Raw genomic sequence first — 20317 nt, 5'->3', positions numbered from 1 at the left:
AACATTTTGCAAAATACATGTTTATTCTTGGATACTCACCTACTCTGGTTTAGGTACTACTTACCTGTTTTAGTGACTTTGCCCAAATAAAAAAAAATAACTATTGACGGACAACGAAGTGATTTAAGGATTCATTTTTTGATGGATATCCGAAAAAAAAACTTTGTTGGGAGTTGGGCAAACAAAAATATAATATTTAGGTAAGACCTTAGGTCGGTAATTAACTGCCTATTTTTCAAATTCATAGACAGTTTAATAAGTTGCAAGATTTTTAGAAATAGTGACCGCGGCGCTGGTACATAAAGAGCTAAAGAAAGAACATGGTGGGTATAAGTCACGTCTGTATCTCGTGGTGTACTCGCTGTAGCAAACAGTAACACATTGCGCGCGAACATTACTAACATGTCCGCGACACTGCAACCGCCGCGCGAACACATGCTAGCTGTGGACTCACATACACATTTTTTGTTCTCAAACCAACAATTTTAATGGAGTTGCACCATTACATTTTCTATTAGTAATATCAAAATAGCTATCCTGTTAGTCTGACACAGTACACCTCATTTCTTAGGTACTGGTTGGAAGAACGCCAAAATTTACTAAAGACAGTAAATTTTCAGAATCACAATGATTACTATGAACTGATTTACATTTTGAAATTACACGCTTGAGTCATATTGCGTTTCACAATAATATGACATTTGTGTATGTATTTTCTTTCAGAAGAAAATAGTATGCGTCAGTTTAAAACTGGTTTTCCTGTCTTATAGATTATAGATGACTACCCCAACATAGTTTGGGAAAAAGCCTCGGAGGATGATGAGATGACTAGCCGTTTTCCCGCTGTTTCACCGGCGTTCCGTGGGAACTACCTGTACAGGGATAAAATATAAGTAGTCTTCTAGCTTCCGCCCGCGGCTTCGCCCGCGTAGAGTTCGGTTATATCGCGTTTCCAAGAGAATTCTTCAAAAGTCCGGGATAAAAACTATCCCATGTTCTTTCTCAAGGTCAACTCTATCTCCGTACCAAATTTTACCACCTTTGAATGGGACAAATATTTAATCACAAAATTGAAATTCTTTGAAATAAATATTGTACTAAGTATTTACCGATGCAAAATGACGCGCTCCCATTTTTTATTAGTCACCTTTGTAGGTATCTTGTGTAAATATTTACTAACACATGGTCTATATGTTAAACGTACAATGTATCTAATCTCTGTGACGTCATATCCTGACATTGAAGGGACATGGATAAGGGCATAAAACACGACCTTTTTTTTAACGACGTCAAAAATCATCAAATGACCCCTCCCGCTGTGGGTTAGCAGCGGTGAGGGAGCGTCAGACTCTTCTATACATACATATAATAAATCTGTAGAAAAGTAATTTTTGTACATTGAAGAAATTGACAAAAAAAAATAGCCAGCATGTTAAAGGATAACTAACAGAACCCATTTCCATCATTTTTGTCATTTTTGTCTGTTTGTCTGTTTGTCTGTTTGTCTGTTTATCTGTTTGTTTGTTCGGGATTCACGTAAAATCTACGAATTAAATGCAGACAATGCTTATATACAAAAATTCTACGTAACTTGGGGTATTACTTAGTTTTTGTTTCATCGAAATCGATTCACTCTATCAAAAGATATGATTAATTTTGTGAATTCAAGATGTAAAATATTACGACACGCAATCTATTTGTCAAAACTGTTCATTTGAATGTTGTACTTATATTAGTTGATCGGCCTATTATTAATCTTTACACAGAAAATCACACCTTTATAAGTAACTTCGGAAGAAAAAAAAATATGAAAATTTGTTTAGCCAAGGTTAAAGTAGCTCCATCTGTGGTAAATAAAATACATCATCAATTTGTCAAAGGAGCGAGGTGGTAAATGACAATATTACCATACATTCTTTATAGAGGATTATTATTTCAACAGATGGAGTTGTGTATTTTCCGTAATTCACCATATTTTAACACGTAGTGTAATTTTTCGATAGACATTTCAATAGTGTTTGTCAGTTTGCCGTGCCACATCAAAATCCAACTATAATTTTTACCTTGATGAAAAGAAAATTAATAGTTCTCAGCCAAATTTAAAACGGTGCCATCTAAATTATTTTTTGAACATTATGTCAAAAATTATGACTTTAGTGGAACAATTAATTATCATTTAAAGTTACAGATGGAGTTCATATCAGGATTTTTTCATAAACATAGTTTAGCTTATCTTCCACTAATGTGGTGGCCTTAAAACAAATTACTTTGAGTGAGTAGTATTAAGTAGACCTTAATTATTTTTTCTGATGCAAAATATGTAAACTGAATCCTAGAAGAAATGAGGATCTATCTCTCGCAAGCGCTGCAAAGCGTGAGGAAGGTAATGTAGGATTCTGTAGCTTTAAAAACAAGCCCAGATACAAAGTGCAGATAAGAAATGGGAGCTCTCTCTATTTAATACCATACACACGTAAAATGCTTTATGCGTCTGAAAACGTACAAATTACGCGCCGCATACCAGAGACATGCTTACTTTCAACTTCTGATCGCAAATACACTGTTCACGATTATGAACAGTCTCAGTAAGACCCGAGCCAAGTCTAAAAACCCTAAAAAACACCTTTTATATAAAACTACGTTTGATGTCATTTAATCACAAAGACAGAATTGTTCTCTGTTGCAAATCCTATCCACCTATATCCTGTCCTAATCCAGAATGCATTGCAGGTGTGCATTGCACAAAAACCAATGGTATCCTATTCGAGAAGTCAAAAGAGTTGACCTGCCAACGTCAGCTTCTGCGCTAAGCAAGTGTTCTAAATAGTACCATCAGAATTACATTCATCGTTGAATGAGGTGAATAAATTTTCAGAAACCACAATAACAGTAGGAGCCAAAGAGTATTATCGCTTCATAGAGCTCTGATTGGCCCCAGGTGACCAAGTCAGGTCTGATTTGTTCGTTCATCAGATCTTTGAAAGTGTTTCGGTGGATACTTACTGTCATCCTGTTTACGTGTGACACAAAATATGGTAGATAAACGTCCTCCGCAAGAGCGAAATTTTCCCGGTGTGCGGTAGTGACGCACAGTATACAACACTTATGTTTCTTTTGATTTGCTGGCTCCACCAAGAAATGACAAATTGCGAGCGTACATTCTGAAAATCTTGGCAAAACTACAGGTTTCAAGTACGAACACATGAAGTGGACTCTCACAGATACGTACATTTTGCCTATTCGTGAACTAATGCAAACATTTCGGTGGAGTCCCGGCTTAGGCCTCCCCCACATTAGGCGTGCGCGAACCTCGGGCGTGTGAGTAGCACGGGCGCCGCGCGTGCGTCGCGAGCGCGTTGCGTGAGCGACGCCCGCGCTACTCACACGCCCGAGGATCGCGCACGCCTAATGTGTGGTCAGCCTTACCATGAGTAAGGGAAACTATCCTACCCTATGCGCCTGCTGATGATGATGACTCATTTTATCATCCATCCAGCTATTCCCCAACTATGTTGGTGTTGGCTTCCAGTCACCGAATCTGTTTTAGTACCAATATTTTGCTTGGAGCGACTACCTATCTACAATCCAGTCAACTACACAAGACGATATCCATATTATGGTAAGACTGACAGACTTTCTGGCTTCTGATTAGTCGCAGCAGCTGCAGAAAATGTACAAATGACAGCTTTGTCAGACTCAAAGCATGTAGACATAGATTATAGCTGTTTCCTGTGAAAATTACTTACGCACCATACGTAATAATTTTCCAAATTGGCTGAACAACGTCACAAACTTTACTTCTTTTGTTTAGATAAATGGTCACATCCACAACACAACCTTGATCAATGAATCTATGCGACTGCTTAGTGCTAATCCTAATTATACTGTCACGTGAAAGAAGCCTAAAGTCTAAAGTCACCTAAAGGTTGACTGGTAGAGAACGCCTAAGGCGTTAAGTCCGCCTTTGTACATTGTTTTTTTGTAAAATGTGTGCAAAAAGTATAATAAATAAAATAAATAAATAAATAAATGCACCTACGGGATAAGTAGTATTTTGACGATTCTATATTGCCCACGCAGACGAAGTTGCGGGCAACAGCTAGTACTTACTAAAAACCGTCGTGTTCCATCGTAGGCCTTTTATGAACTTACGAGTTCCCGTTCCACGAAATTCAAACATTCATAGACGTGGCTTAATTTTCTATTTCACCAGGCAAGCTGTGGAAAAGAGCTTGTGTCAATGATGACCAGATGAAAGTACCCGTTGTGGGAAAGAGATACACCATAATTATTGAAGAACCGATAACCGTTGGGGTAAACGAGTTCTAGAGTGGAGACCACGCCTCGGCAAACGTAGTGTAGGACGTCCTCAGGCACGGTGGAGTAATGACTTGCGCAAGACGGCTGGCAGGAGCGGGATGCGAGAAGCCGAAAATCGATCTCAGTGGCGTGCACTTGGAGAGGCCTATGTCCAGCAGTGGATAGGCTGATGATGATGATAATTATTGTCAGTAACCTCCGCAGACACAGGTGCACTCTCTATTCCTTCACTCTCATAGCGCGATGGGACGACAATCCGACACCACCGGAGAGAGATCACAAGCAGGACCGACCTTAACGTGCTCTCCGATGCACGGGTGAATCAATCACCAACTTCCAGGCTCCGGGCTGCTTTGTGAAAGTTTGTAAAACCCACAAAGCGATTTGAATCCGAGACCTCGTGCTCAGCTAATGCGCTTGCGACTAGGGTTACCCGATGAAAAAATCAAAAGTCCGGAGAAAAGGCCTGATTTCCATGGAAAAGTCCTGAGATTTTCTAGAGATGAGAATTTTCTCTCAAAAACGTATTATTATCGTTGTATATGTTACCGTAAGATTACAAACATCGTTAGATTACAATCTATCTCGAGAGATTGTAAACTGTCGAATTATTGTGAACCGTAACATCTGATTGCAATTTAACGCATTATTTTTCGCTATATATCTTAGCCACGAGTTATCTTCCACTCTAAATACAATTCAGCATGATGGTTATTTTTTTGCATCTAAAGGACGATGGGCGTTTTGGTACCCTGTCCAACAGTGTTGATTCTAGTACCATTGCGTAGGTCTTGGCAAGGCAAAAAATGTTTACTATGACGACTAGTCCCAAATCCTTGTCGATTTCGCGTGACATCGACTAATAGAATGTGTAATGTTCATAAATCATCAACGTAGATGTAGTTCTTAAATCGAACTGTATTTAATAAAAACTGGTAAAGTAACAAAAAACAGGAATTAGGCCTTCTTAAAATGTTTGCCTGCCCACTGCTTTAAAAAAAGACTATGCAGACCTTTGCAGTTCACGCAGAACTAGGTTATGTATTTGATGAAAGTCTTTCAGTATTTACAATCAATTAAGGTTGAAAAGTTAGGAGACGATGTTAACATATTACATATTACGACTTAATCTTGCTCCTCAAGAGGTGCTGAGATAATGATGAATTTCTTCTTAAAAAAAGATGAATAGAAATGTTTTGAACTTTTGTCAAATCAGATGACGATTGTGTTTCCGTAGTATGACTCCATAGAATATTGCAAACTTTAGATTATAATAGAGTGTATCTCAAACAATGTAAGATGTCTATTAACTGAGTTTAAAATTATAACACTGACGACATATGCCTCTTAATGAATTTGCATATATGGATGACATACTTGTTTCTATGTCGATTCAATTTTTATCGTTACTCGGATCGGACAGCTAATTGAGGCAGGCCCCATAGTTTTCATTATTCTTCATGCAAATACCTTTCTAATGATATATCATACGTTACTGTTGGAGCGGGTACCAAATCTCATACAAAGTGCCCATTGTCCTTTGTAGCATGCATTCTAACAGTAAACTTCTTAAATACTATTAAATGACATCATAAAAATATTTATTTACCTTCTAATTTTTTAACTCGTACCTACTGAGTTTTTTGTTTAAAATATAACACATCCCATATTAATTGACCCAGCATGGAAGTAAGCATGCAACATGCAGCAAGCATAACTTCTGTCACGGCTCCGGCGCTGCGGGGCTCCGGCGGTCCCATGCGAGCTTATCGTCGCAGATGGTTTTCACGCTCACCACCGCAGCTTCGGCTTGCTGGCCGGCCGAGCCGGCCAGCCTCAGCCGCGGCGGCGAGCGCTGAAACTACCTGCGCCTCAGCTCGCAGGCCGCCTCGCCCCTCCGCGCCTACGCGGTTTTGAATTGCACTCTAGGGGTAGGGCAGACAAGACTACGTGGAGTCGGTTTTGCAGCGATTCGTTTTCGTCACTAACTTCAATTTTTAATACAATTTTTAATTGTGTGTAATTTGAGTCTTAAAAATTAAGTACAATTTTTGATTTTATAAAAAATTAAACCGTCACTTATTTTTGCACGTCAAAGAGCTGTGACACCGGGAGTTGCAAAGAACATTGTCTTTTTTGACGTTCTACCAATCAGCGCGCAAGATGCATTCCGTTCTACGCCAGTTGACAATTTGACCGCTCTACATCGCTCTCGATCTTACAAAAAGACTGACCAATCAGGGAGAGCTTTCGGACAGTTGACAATTTGACAATTTCTCATCGATAGATTATAATATAGCGAAAAATAATGCGTTAAATTGCAATCAGGTGTTACGGTTTACAATAATTCGACAGTTTACAATCTCTCGAGATAGATTGTAATCTAACGATGTTTGTAATCTTACGGTGACATATACACTGCGGATCTTGCGTTTTACGCGACGCGTTGCAAGCTTGTATGTACGTCGCACTCAAAACATCGGGGTGGAGGGAGGAGGGGGGCGATAAATAAGTATTGATTTTAACTGCAATTGTTACCGAAAGAAGATTATTTTTAGTAGTTTAATATGAGAGATCTTTAAAATGTAACCTGTTTTTATTCAAAATCCTGAGCTATCACTAGATTTGCTAAATCCGGCCGGAATCCTGAGAAGAGTCGAAAAATCCTGAAATCTCAGGACAAATCCTAAGATATGGTAACCCTACTTGCGACAGCAACACCAACGAGGCAGTTAAAAGAGACTGATATCTATCTACTGTAAAGTTAAAATCTCTTATCGTGATTTCAAATTCATGTTGGTATAACAGTAGGTAAGTGCAAACTGATAAACTGTTTAGAGATTACAATCTTTCGAGCACTTGTAGGCTACTTGTATTACAAGAGTAGGTATAATAGATAACATTGTTTGACTGAGTAGGAACCTTACCTACTTTTATTGGAAAGGAATATATGTATAGTTTATGATGCCAAAATGCTACTAAACAAACGGTTGTCTGTAAAGTCGGTTTACTGACGATAGTCGAACGTGACAACGTCATAAGAAATTGATCGTCAGATGTCGAACGTTGCCGAACGCGGAGGCCGATCGTGCCTCTTTGTTGCTCGTTGCGTGCTCTCGCTTGCACTTCAAGCCTTATGGCGCATTTACATTAGGTCGGTCACCGGAGGCGGCGGCCGCATTCGGTTTAACTGAAACGCTTGCCTATACGGCAAACCGAATACGGCCAAACGAATACCTGTTTATATTAGTCAGTGACCGAATACATCCTGCAGCCGAATACGGTCTAACCAACTAATGTAAATGCGCCATTAAACGGAACGCCTCAGAGCGTGGTAACGCCGCATGAGTCATGTTTTTTCGTGCGTGCAGCCGGCTCCATCGATTTAAAAGACGTTGTCACGTCAAAAGTATTATAGCCAGGAAAGTTAGTAAAGATGTATGTACGGATGTTTCTCACTCTCACGCTAAATCTACTGAATGATATTTTGAGAAACTTGACAGTAATATAAGTAGCTAAATAGCGATTTCATCCACACCCTACACGGTAACTAGGTACTTCGAGCAATCGGTGTTCGGCAATTGTAGGTAATTGTTTGTTATTACCTATTTTACAGTGTTAGATCTGAATTATGATAGATCGAAATCCTAGGAAGACATTTGTAGGTATGAGATATATTTTATCTCATGAGGGAAACGGCCAGTAATATTACAATGTAAGTAAAAATCACAGTTTTGTTGCCAAGTAAATGCATTTAAAGTTATTTTTGTCTTAACGAGCGATTTAGATTAATGGCGAAGATAAAAAGAGGTATTTCTTCAGATTTTATTAATGGCAACAATATTTTTCTAACGCAGTTTACGATGAAAAAGTAAGTGCGATATAAAATGTATTATTCTCTATGGTAACATTTGGAGCGTTTGGATTTAGAAATGAGCTGTTTGTAGCATTGAAAAATTTTTTCACTGTTGGGGCGCTACACTGTTCCCGAGTAACATAGGCTATATTTTATCCCGGTACGGACAGTGGTTCCCACGGAAGTATATAAAGCTTTAACAAGGGGAGTCCACAAGGTAAAAAACAGAACTCAGCCCAAGGCTCAAACTGTATGTATAGTTAAGTAAGCACATAAGAGAGTACATAAGATAGTATATAAGAGAGTACATAAGAGAGTAAATAAGAATAGAATCATCATCATCCTCCGAGCCTTTTTCCCAATCATGTTGGGGTCGGCTTCCAGTCTAACCGGATTCAGCTGAGTACCAGTGCTTTACAAGAAGCGACTGCCTATCTGACCTCCTCAACCCAGTTACCCGGGCAACCCGATACCCCTTGGTTAGACTGGTGTCAGACTTACTGGCTACTGACTACCCGTAACGACTGCCAAGGATGTTCAATGACAGCCGGGACCTACAGTTTAACGTGCCATCCGAAACACAGTCAATGGTGTCTAAGATATATTTAGAAAGTACATACAAACTTAGAAAAGTTGCATTGGTACTTGCCTGACCTGGGATCGAACCCGCGCCCTCCTACTTGAGAGGTTGGTCCTTTACCCACTAGGCCACCACGACATCTTAAAAAAAAATAAGAATAGAATAGAATAGAATATATTTGTTTGCTTGGAGGGCGCCACCGCGGCACTGTTCACCTCGGCTCCGCGATCATAATTAAAGTAAAAATACTATAAGTCGTGAAAAAATACTGCAATACATGTATAACGTTAAACTATTACCGAAAACACCTGGACAAAGTGAAGCTATAGAGTGAAAGTGGAAGACCAGTGTAAAAACAAGTGCATAAACTTTGCGGAAATTAACAACAATAACTTAAGTGAGGACTGTCAACAACCCAACAAAAATAAAAAGTGATAATATATAACTTCAAAGACATTACTCGATTAATGATTGCTGTGTTTGAAAAAAAAAAACAAAACAAGTGCATAGTAGAAGCAACACTTCTAGGAGTTCTAGGTTATCTATTGGAATTTTGCAAATCATCTTAGACCTACCAAGTCAAACGAAGCCCCTAGCGACATCTATTGACGAGTGGTAGAACCTACCCAGCGTTAACTTAACTATAGTGCGTCAGTATCGAAAGAACGGATAGTGTTTTCGCTTTTCGCTATTCGCCGCTAGAGGGCACTAATACCAATCCCGGACAACAGGAATACACTTTTGATTGATAAAATATATTATTTCTAGCCAAAATGGAGGAAATAAAAAATCTATTAAAAGTCATGCAGGAGGAAATAAGACAGCAAAAAATGGATATGCTGGATATGAAAGAAGACATTAAGAACACCATTAATAGTAATATAAACGAAAAGTTTAAAATTTTGGAAAACAAAAACGAGCAATTAGAACAACAAATGGAGATACAAACTTTAAAGATAAATAACCTGGAAAGAACACTAAAAAGGAAAAACTTGCTCATATTTGGAGTCGAGGAAGATGAAACTACATATTGGAATTTGGAGAAAAAAGTTATTGATATAATAAACAATATACTCAACATCAAATGCGATACCAACAACATTGAATGCGTAAGAAGACTCGGAAAAAAAGAAGGAAAAATAAGACCTATTGTTATAACGTTAACTACAATGGGTCTAAAAATAAGAATTCAAAAAAACAAGAAGAAGTTGGAGTCAACGCCTTATTATATTAAAGAAGACTTCCCCCTCGAAGTACTTAACAAGCGCAAGGAACTACAAAAAGAAGTTAACAAAGAAAGAGAAAATGGTAGATTGGCGATTATTAAATATGATAAAATTGTAATTTTAAAGAACCGAAACCATCAACCACAGAAGCCGAGTTCAGATAATAAAAAAAGAGTACTGCCAGAGTCACCAGAAGCGCTAGGCCCTGTAAATACACATAATAAAGAATTACAACCTACAAAGATAAACAAAACAAATAACATGGATAATTATCTGCTAAAAAAAGCAAATTTGCAATTTAATTCCCACAAAAACACAGGAATTCACCCACAAGAACCTCCAGCGCTCCAATAACAATTAACAACGGCCCCTCCCCATCTCCCAACACGGCTAGTCACCGCGGGAGAGGACGACTACAACCCTCCAGCTTACCAAAATCTTTACATCTGCACATATAATGTTAAATCATTGCTATCGCCGCAACGAATGATACTTTTAAAACATTCATTATTAAATATAAACTACGACATAATAGGGCTATCAGAAATCAGAAGAAAAGGAAACGAAATTATTGAAGACGAAGACCATGTTTTCTGTTTTACAGGAGAGACACAAGGCCAATACGGTGTGGGCTTTTTAATTAAGAAGAAATATAAAAACAACATAGAAAACTTCATAGGCATATCAGATAGAGTTTGCCTCCTAAACATGAAATTTGGCAAAGAAACAATAGCAATTATACAGGTTTACGCCCCTACCTCTGCAGCACAAGAAGAGGAAATTGATATTTTTTATGATCACATCGATAAGGCTCAGAAATTAACGAAGGGAAAAATGATTTTAATGGGAGATTTTAATGCAAAAATCGGGAAAAGAAAGCCCATAGAAAACATAATTATGGGACCATATTGCTATGGAACGAGGAACGGCAGAGGAGACAAATTACTACAATATGCATTAATAAACAAACTCACAATAATTAATACATTATTCAAGAAAAAATTCAAAAATTTATGGACATGGACTTCACCAGACAAACAACATAAAAACCAAATTGACTATATTATGAGCAACAACCCAAAACTATTCACAAATTTTGAAATTTTAAATAATAGTATATTTCCAAGTGACCACAGGCTTCTAAGAGGCACAGTGGAACTGAAAAAAGTTAAGAAAAGTAGAACAGCGTACAGTGCTGAAAGTCGATTTGAAACATGGAGCGACGAAAACCAACAAGCGTATATCGACACTTTGGAGGAAAAATCTCTACAAATACAATGGGAGCACAGCGATGACATAGAGTCATTTTATTTAAAGGTAGTAACGGCGATAAAGCAAAGTCTAAATGCTGTCACATCAACAAAAAGCCGTAGAGCTATTCTTACCGAAGAAACTAAACAACAACTTAAGAAACGCATCGAACTTCAAAATAAACCATCCAAAACCAAAGAGGAGAAACAAGCACTTACAGATATCTACAAAACTACAAACAAAATGCTAAAAAAGGACTACGATAACTACAGAATAGAAATAATTGAAAAGAACCTAATTACCACTGGTAGTCAGAAGAAAGCATACAAACAAATAAATACAGAGAAAAAATGGATACATACACTGAAAGCAAAAACATATACAAGCAAACTACAAACGCGAAAAGATATTATAAATATAGCTACTGAATTTTATACAAATCTCTATCAAAAAGAGTGCAGCGAAGGAAACGAGTTCCGAAGATACGAACTAGAACAAAATACACCCGTCGCGCCTTTTGACTACGGGGAAATATTGGAAAAAATAGACAAATTAAAAAAGGAAAAAAGCCCAGGTCCTGATAACATCCCGAACGAAGCTCTTAAAACTGGAAAGAAAATGTTGATACGCCCCATCACAAGTCTATTTAACAGGATCTTAGAAAAACAAGAAATACCTAAGAGCTGGGGCGAATCTCGAATAATATTGTTGTATAAAAAGGGAGATCCTACAGATATAAATAATTATAGACCTATTAGCCTGTTGCCAACATTATACAAACTATTCGCCATGTGTTTAGAAAAACGAATTGCAACAAGCGTAGAGGCGAGCCAACCAGTGGAACAAGCAGGATTCCGTCCGGGCTACTCCACCATAGATCACATACATACATTGGACCAAATAGTAGAAAAACACACAGAGTTCAACCAGCCCCTCTACCTTGCCTACATAGATTACGCAAAAGCTTTCGACTCAATTTCACACGAGAGTATATGGCAAGCGCTCACAAACCAAGCTGTTTCACAAACCTACATAAACATACTCAAAAACATATATAAAAATAGCACAAGCAGGGTGAAACTGGACAGACTTGGACCAAAAATCTATATAAAAAGAGGAGTCAAACAAGGAGACCCATTGTCCCCAAAAATATTTATAGCCGTGCTACAAGATATCATGAAAGAACTTAAATGGAGAAAGAAAGGAATAAAAATAGGTACACAATTCCTTAGCAATCTGAGATTCGCAGATGATATCATAATATTTGCAAAAACAAGCAACGAGCTGGAAACAATGATACGAGAACTAGATACAGCTAGCAAAAAAATAGGCCTACAATTAAACACCTCAAAAACTAAAGTTGCAACTAATAGCATACAAAGACCTATAATAGTAAACGGAACAGCTATAGAGTACGTGGAGAGTTATATATATCTTGGGAAACAAATATCATTTAAGAAATCAAGACACGAAGATGAACTACAACGCCGTATCAATATGACTTGGAGAAAGTACTGGACCTTTAAAGAAATACTGAAAGCAAAACTCCCACTGAAGCTCAAAAAGAAAGTTATCGATTCATGCTTACTGCCCTGCCTGTCATATGGAGCACAAACTTGGATTTTCCTAAAGAAAACTATACACAAAATACGTACCTGCCAGCGCGCTATGGAAAGAAGCATTTTAGGCATAAAACTTAAAGATAAATGCAAGAGCGAAGACATTAGAAAAAAGACACAGCTAATAGACGCAGCACAGCACGCGCAAAAACTCAAGTGGAGATGGGCGGGACACGTCGCCCGCATGACAGACGAAAGATGGACAAAACGAGTCACTGAATGGTCAGGTCCAAGCGGAACAAGGAGTAAAGGCAGACTCAAGGACCGCTGGATTGACGAAATTCAGAAGATTGCAGGAAAAGATTGGATGATGAAAGCAAAAAATCGAAAAAAATGGAACAAGCTGGAGGAGGCCTATACCCAGAGCGGGGCCATGCGTATATATTAGTCTAGATTTTTATTCAGTTTTGTTTTATGTACATTCAATGTAACTTGCATGGAAATAAAGGCTATATTATTATTATATTTGTTTGCTTGAAATATGGTTAGGTACAATATAGGTCTTACAATACAATTATGTTTCTCATATCTCGCCTCATATTCAGCATGCAAATTTTATAGGTATGAAATGGTAATAATTCTCAATTACTCAAAAATGGTAAGTTACTCAGTTACTTAAGTAACTTAGGGTGCGTCCACATCTGGCGAATGCGCCGCGAATGCGCAGCACGCGAGCCGATCGCGAGCTGTCCGCGAGCTGCGCGCGTGCAGTCACTGCAATAGTTCGGTGCGCCTCTTTAGCGCAACTCACGCAAGGCTCGTTTAGAGCGCGCGAGCGGCGCGCGATCTGCGCGCAATCAGTTCTCGCCCTTACAGTTCCGTATATTGGCTCAGTACTATCGAAGATGGCAGACGTCGCGCGCCGCCTGCGCGCTGCTCGCGTGCGGCGCTTAGGTCGCGCGCGAACTGCGCGCGGGCGGCGCAGAAGCGGCGCACGAACAAAAATGCACGCGCGCAGCTCGCGGACAGCTCGCGATCGGCTCGCGTGCTGCGCATTCGCGGCGCATTCGCCAGATGTGGACGCACCCTTAGAGAGTACATAAGAGAGTACATAAGAGGAGTACATAAGAGTAAATAAGAGAGTACATAAGAGAGTACATAAGAGGAGTACATAAGAGAGTATATAAGAGGAGTACATAAGAGAGTACATAAGAGAGTACATAAGAGAGTACATAAGAGAGTACATAATTTTTTTATTATTTTTATTATTTATTCCTTTATTTCAGGCAACTAGGGCCCATAAAAATACAAATACACATATATCGTACATTACAATACTTATAAACTAATACATAAAAATTCACCATATCAATATATATATACAATACTATATCTATAAAAACTTAAACATACTATAAATACATAACAAATATTCTTAAAACTAATGCACACGATGTGTCGGCGTCGTGTTACGCTGACTGGTGTCACGTAGCCGGCCACGAAACCGGCGGTACAGAACACCCTTCGGCCAAAAATCTTCCTTGAGGACCTTCTCGAGATCTTGTGTCGGAATACGCGCCACGAACGAGTTAAAATTCGTGTTGTGATGCGGCACCAACCTCTCGACCCTCAAGGTCCAGTTAGTTTTGACGCGCAGATACTCTACGACCTCCTCAACCTTCGTAGAATGGTGCAGCCTGGACGCGTACAGCAGCGTCGTTGGAATAGCTGGACGCAGCAGCATATTGGGCCCCGCCAGCGCAGTACCGCACTGATTCCGACAAGGAGGTTTCTTCTTCTTCTTCCTCTCGACCTTGACGAACCCATCCTTGCCGCACGTGTCGACCTTGGGAACTTCCCTTCTCAAAACCTGGTTTGGTTTCGATCGGCTCTTCTTACCCCCGTTTGTAGTTTCCGCTATTTTAACCTGGGAGTTTTGTGGCTCAACAGGCTTCTTAGCGGCTACAATTGCTGCGTAGGCTCGTTTGGGGGTTGACGAACCTACACGAGTCATCGTCTCTACCGGTGTCGAGGCAGGGACGGCGGCGGCACACGTTGCAACGCATGCATTCTCGGCAGTAGATGACGCATTCGAGCCCGCCGACTCGAAACTGCAGATGGAGGCATTTTGCGGCCCGCGACGCGTGTTCACATTACTGTCGCTGGCGATAGGTGACCTACTTGCAGAAATTGTGTTGCGCAATGCTACTACTTCTGCCCGTAGATCACTGATGGTGTTGTTGGACACCTCCAGCTGAAGCTGCATCTCAGCCTGGCTTTGCTTAAGGAGTGTGATATCCTTCAGCAGCCTGGTGACATCTACGTGGTCGAACGTGACGGGAGGAAGCTTATGCAGGTCCTTCGCCACGAAATCGGGCACGTCATCCGGGTCGGTCTCCTTCAACAGCGTGACGATGTCCTGGAGACTCTTCTCTGTGCCATCCCTTCGACGAGACGGCATCTGGCTAACTTTGCCAAGAGTAGTGAAAAGCAGCAGTTTAGCACTGCTAATCTCATCTTCCTTGAACGACGTCTTGCAGATCTGCAAGATGCTAACCTCGTCCATGTAATCTATGGCATGTTTGATAAATGCCAACACTTCGTTGGCTATGAGCGTTTGTGCACTCATAGCGAAAACCGGGCAGCGGCTATAGCTGCGCAATTCGCGAATTAAAAATTCATACAGTGCAGCGCAAACGCGTCCGTACTCGACTGCGTATTGCACTGGACTGTACATAAGAGTGTACATAAGAGAGTATATAAGAGGAGTACATAAGAGAGTACATAAGAGAGTAAATAAGAGTACATAAGAGGAGTACATAAGAGAGTACATAAGAGAAGTACATAAGAGAGTACATAAGAGAGTACATAAGAGGAGTACATAAGAGGAGTACATAAGAGAGTACATAAGAGAGTACATAAGAGGAGTACATAAGAGAAGTACATAAGAGAGTAAATAAGAGGAGTACATAAGAGAGTACATAAGAATAGTACATAAGAGAGTACATAAGAGAGTAAATAAGAGAGTACATAAGAGAGTAGATAAGAGGAGTACACAAGAGAGTAGATAAGAGAGTGGTAAGAGAGTACATAAGAGAGTACATAAGAGAGTACATAAGAGAGTAAATAAGAGAGTACATAAGAGGAGAACATAAGAGGAGAACATAAGAGAGTACATAAGAGAGTACATAAGAGAGTAAATAAGAGAAGTATATAAGAGTGTAAATAAGAGGAACGCATAAGAGAGTACATAAGAGGGTAAATAAGAGAAGTATATAAGAGTGTACATAAGAGAGTACATAAGAGAGTACATAAGAGGAGAACATAAGAGAGTAAATAAGAGAGTAAATAAGAGAGTACATAAGAGGAGAACATAAGAGGAGAACATAAGAGAGTACATAAGAGAGTAAATAAGAGAAGTATATAAGAGTGTAAATAAGAGGAACGCATAAGAGAGTACATAAGAGGGTAAATAAGAGAAGTATATAAGAGTGTACATAAGAGAGTACATAAGAGAGTACATAAGAGGAGAACATAAGAGAGTAAATAAGAGAGTAAATAAGAGGAGTGCATAAGAGAGTAAATAAGAGAAGTATATAAGAGAGTACATAAAAGAGTAAATAAGAGGAGTACATAAGAGAGTACATAAGAGAGTATACAGGGTTATTGGTAACACACTAACAACCTTGCAGGACTGTATTACTCACATCATAAACTACAACTTTTGTTCTATGACTTTTTATAAAACACAATACATTTGCCAAAAATAAACATACAAGATTTCATTGTTCTATCTAACACATTTCAACTCTATTTTGCTATAGTGATAAAATTTGCACGCCCCTACCATTTCTTTACCAACTAAAGGCCCGATCGAGACCAGTCGAGCGATTAGTCGACCTTAGAGTGTGTGGACGAGTCGAGATTATCACACATTACAATAAATTCGTTTGGTACCTAAGGGTTTGCACTTTTAGAATGAATGCAAGATGCTTTACCTACCCACGCCTTGCGCACACTATTCTCGTACCTAGTCATACTTTTGAATTGGTAACTCCCGCCTTTTTACGAAAAGATCAAATAAAAAGAAAACAAAATATCTTCTTCTTCACGAACTGTGTGCCTCGGTGGACGACCACTATCCCTGATGGCATGCCGGAATTGCCCTTAATCTCGTAACCGCTGTGTGGCGGCTAGCATTGTTACTTGGCTAGGTGTAGGGATGTTTGGGAATCGTATGGCGTATTGGCGACAGGCTTCCGAAATATTGTCATCACACCTAGCAAGCATTCGCACCATTTCCGTGTACTCGACATTTGAATATCGATACGCCATACTGTACGTTCGCACTACCGAATTTTGCTACAATGACACGTATGACGCGACGCGGGCGCATAAAAACGACTGACGGCCGCTCGTAAATAGGTCAAGTTCAAACGCTCCCCCGCCGCCCGACTGTCCTGACCTCCGCTGTCTTTTGAACTATTGTTTATCTAGCGCTTTGTTTTGCTTCGCTTAGACTTCGTAAATTTTAGAGCGTACAATTTAAAAATTTTAATTTTTGTGTGAAAATTTTGATGAACTAAAATCTGAGAATTATTAAAAGTCATAGAACAAAAGTTTTAGTTTATGATATTTGGAATATGGTCCTGAGAGGTTGTTAGTGTTTTACCTATAACCCTGTATAAGAGAGTAAATAAGAGGAGTACATAAGAGAGTACATAAGAGAGTAAATAAAAATGTACATAAGAGACTACATAAGAGAGTAAATAAAAATGTACATAAGAGACCACATAAGAGAGTACATAAGAGGAGTAAATAAGAGAGTACATAAGAGAGTAAATAAGAGGAGTACATAAGAGAGTATATAAGAGAGTACATAAGAGAGTACATAAGAGGAGTATATAAGATAATACATTAGAGAGTACATAAGAGAGTAAATAAGAGGAGTACATAAGAGAGTACATAAGAGAGCAAATAAGAGGAGTATATAAGATAATACATTAGAGAGTACATAAGAGAGTAAATAAGAGGAGTACATTAGAGGAGTACATAAAAGAGTAAATAAGAGAGTACATAAGAGGGTAAATAAGAGAGTACATAAGAGAGTAAATAAGAGGAGTACATAAGAGAGTACATAAGAGAGTACATAAGAGAGTAAATAAGAGGAGTATATAAGATAATACATTAGAGAGTACATAAGAGAGTAAATAAGAGGAGTACATAAGAGAGTACATAAGAGAGCAAATAAGAGGAGTATATAAGATAATACATTAGAGAGTACATAAGAGAGTAAATAAGAGGAGTACATAAGAGAAGTACATAAGAGAGTACATAAGAGAGTAAATAAGAGGAGTACATAAGAGAGTACATAAGAGAAGTACATAAGAGAGTACATAAGAGAGTAAATAAGAGGAGTATATAAGATAATACATTAGAGAGTACATAAGAGAGTAAATAAGAGAGTACATAAGAGGAGTACATAAGAGGAGTACATAAGAGAGTACATAAGAGGAATACATAAGAGAGTAAATAAGAGAGTACATAATTTTATTTATTTATTTTGTTTTAAAGAAAGCTTACAGACTAATTACACCAATTATTTAACAAAGTATATAAAATAATTGCTAATGACAAGCTTCCACATGTTTACAGAATTATATTAAGTTCATATTTTTAACAAACAAACGTGTTTCACTTGCTTCACTTTTATACTTAATTCAAGTAGGAATAGGAGGATGGGAACATTTTAGCAGGAAACAGGTAAATGAACTACATGCGTCTCCCATCAAAATAGTCCGTATTCAAATATTTTCTTATTTTTTGTGCGCTAGTGCAGAATAGATCAATATCCAGGTGAGATGGCAATTTATTAAAAGCTGTAACGCTGCGTATGCAGAAGGCATTACCCCTATAATTTGTTGATGCGTGTGGTGCCTGTAGTAGAGGCCGTTTTCGTAATTTGTTTTGATTGGTACGAATAAATATTTTGCTCAGCAGTTCGGGGCAGTCAACAGAGCCATTTGCGATATTTGTTAAATAACATATATCATTAATATTACGCCTTAATTCAAGTGGTAAAAAGTGGTATCGCTTACAACGGTGCTCATAGTCGTCAGAAAATTGCTTGGCTTTGTAATCTAAGTAAAATAAAATTTTTTTCTGAACAGATTCAATGCGAGATTTGTATATCTCGTATTGTGGGTTCCATACTTCAGAAGCGTATTCGAGGTTGCTGCGCACGAGAGAACAGTATAGGACTTTTATTGGTTTTAGTGAACGGAATTCAGAACAGGTTCGAATGATAAAGCCTAACGCTTTGCGTGCCTTCTTAACAATATTTTCAACATGCGTGTCAAAAAGTAGTTTGCTGTCATGTACAATACCAAGGTCTCTAATGCTTTCCTCTTTGCCAATAGGAATACCATTAATACCATACCATAAGAGGGTAAATAAGAGAGTATATAAGAGAGTAAATAAGAGGAGAACATAAGAGAGTACATAAGAGGAGTACATAAGAGAGTACATAAGAGAAGTACATAAGAGAGCACATAAGAGGAGTATATAAGATAATACATTAGAGAGTACATAAGAGAGTAAATAAGAGGAGTACATAAGAGGAGTACATAAGAGAGTAAATAAGAGGAGTACATAAGATAGTACAGAAGAATAGTACATAAGAGAGTACATAAGAAAGTAAATAAGAGGAGTACATAAGAGAGTACATAAGAATAGTACATAAGAGAGTACATGAGAGAGTAAATAAGAGGAGTATATAAGAGAAGTACATAAGAATAGTACATAAGAGAGTACATAAGAGAGTACATAAGAGAGTACATAAGAGGAGTACATAAGAGAGTACATAAGAGAGTACATAAGAGAGTAAATAAGAGGAGTACATAAGAGAGTACATAAGAGAGTAAATAAGAGGAGTACATAAGAGAGTGCAAAAGGGCAGTACATAAGAGAAGTATATAAGAGAGTACATAAGAGAGTACATAAGAATAGTACATAAGAGAGTACATGAGAGAGTAAATAAGAGGAGTACATAAGAGAAGTACATAAGAGAGTAAATAAGAGGAGTACATAAGAGGGTAAATAAGAGAGTATATAAGAGAGTAAATAAGAGAGTAAATAAGAGGGTACATAATAGAGTAAATAACAGCAGTATATAAGAGTACATAAGAGAGTACATAAGAATAGTAAATAAGAGGAGTACATAAGAGAGTACATAAGAGAGTAAATAAGAGGAGTACATAAGAGAGTACATAAGAGGAGTACATAAGAGAGTACATAAGAGAGTATTTAAGAGAGTACATAAGAGAGTAAATAAGAGAGTTCATAAGAGAGTATATAAGAGAGTACATAAGAGAGTAAATAAGAGAGTTCATAAGAGAGTACATAAGAGAGTTCATAAGAGAGTCAATAAGAGGAGTACATAAGAGAAGTACATAAGAGAGTACATAATAGGGTAAATAAGAGAGTACGTAAGAGAGTAAATAAGAGGAGTACATAAGAGAGTACA

The 20317-nt window shown here is 38.3% G+C and overlaps 1 protein-coding gene across 1 annotated transcript; it reads right to left on the bottom strand.

Moving 5' to 3' along the window:
• Positions 1 to 14201: 14201 nt before the first annotated feature.
• Positions 14202 to 15529, bottom strand: LOC124644373. The gene has a single exon (XM_047183684.1). The coding sequence runs from the start codon at positions 15527 to 15529 to the stop codon at positions 14234 to 14236; it is 1296 nt and encodes a 431-aa protein (XP_047039640.1). The 3' UTR covers positions 14202 to 14233.
• Positions 15530 to 20317: the final 4788 nt, after the last annotated feature.

This window comes from Helicoverpa zea, chromosome 30, assembly GCF_022581195.2.
Source record: "Helicoverpa zea isolate HzStark_Cry1AcR chromosome 30, ilHelZeax1.1, whole genome shotgun sequence".
Classification (NCBI taxonomy): Eukaryota; Metazoa; Arthropoda; class Insecta; order Lepidoptera; family Noctuidae; genus Helicoverpa; species Helicoverpa zea.
This window is presented reverse-complemented; position numbering and strand designations above follow the sequence as displayed.

Coding starts and splice junctions, on each gene's coding strand:
- LOC124644373 (XM_047183684.1), bottom strand. CDS start 15,529: ATGTACAGTCCAGTGCAATACGCAGTCGAGTACGGACGCGTTTGCGCT.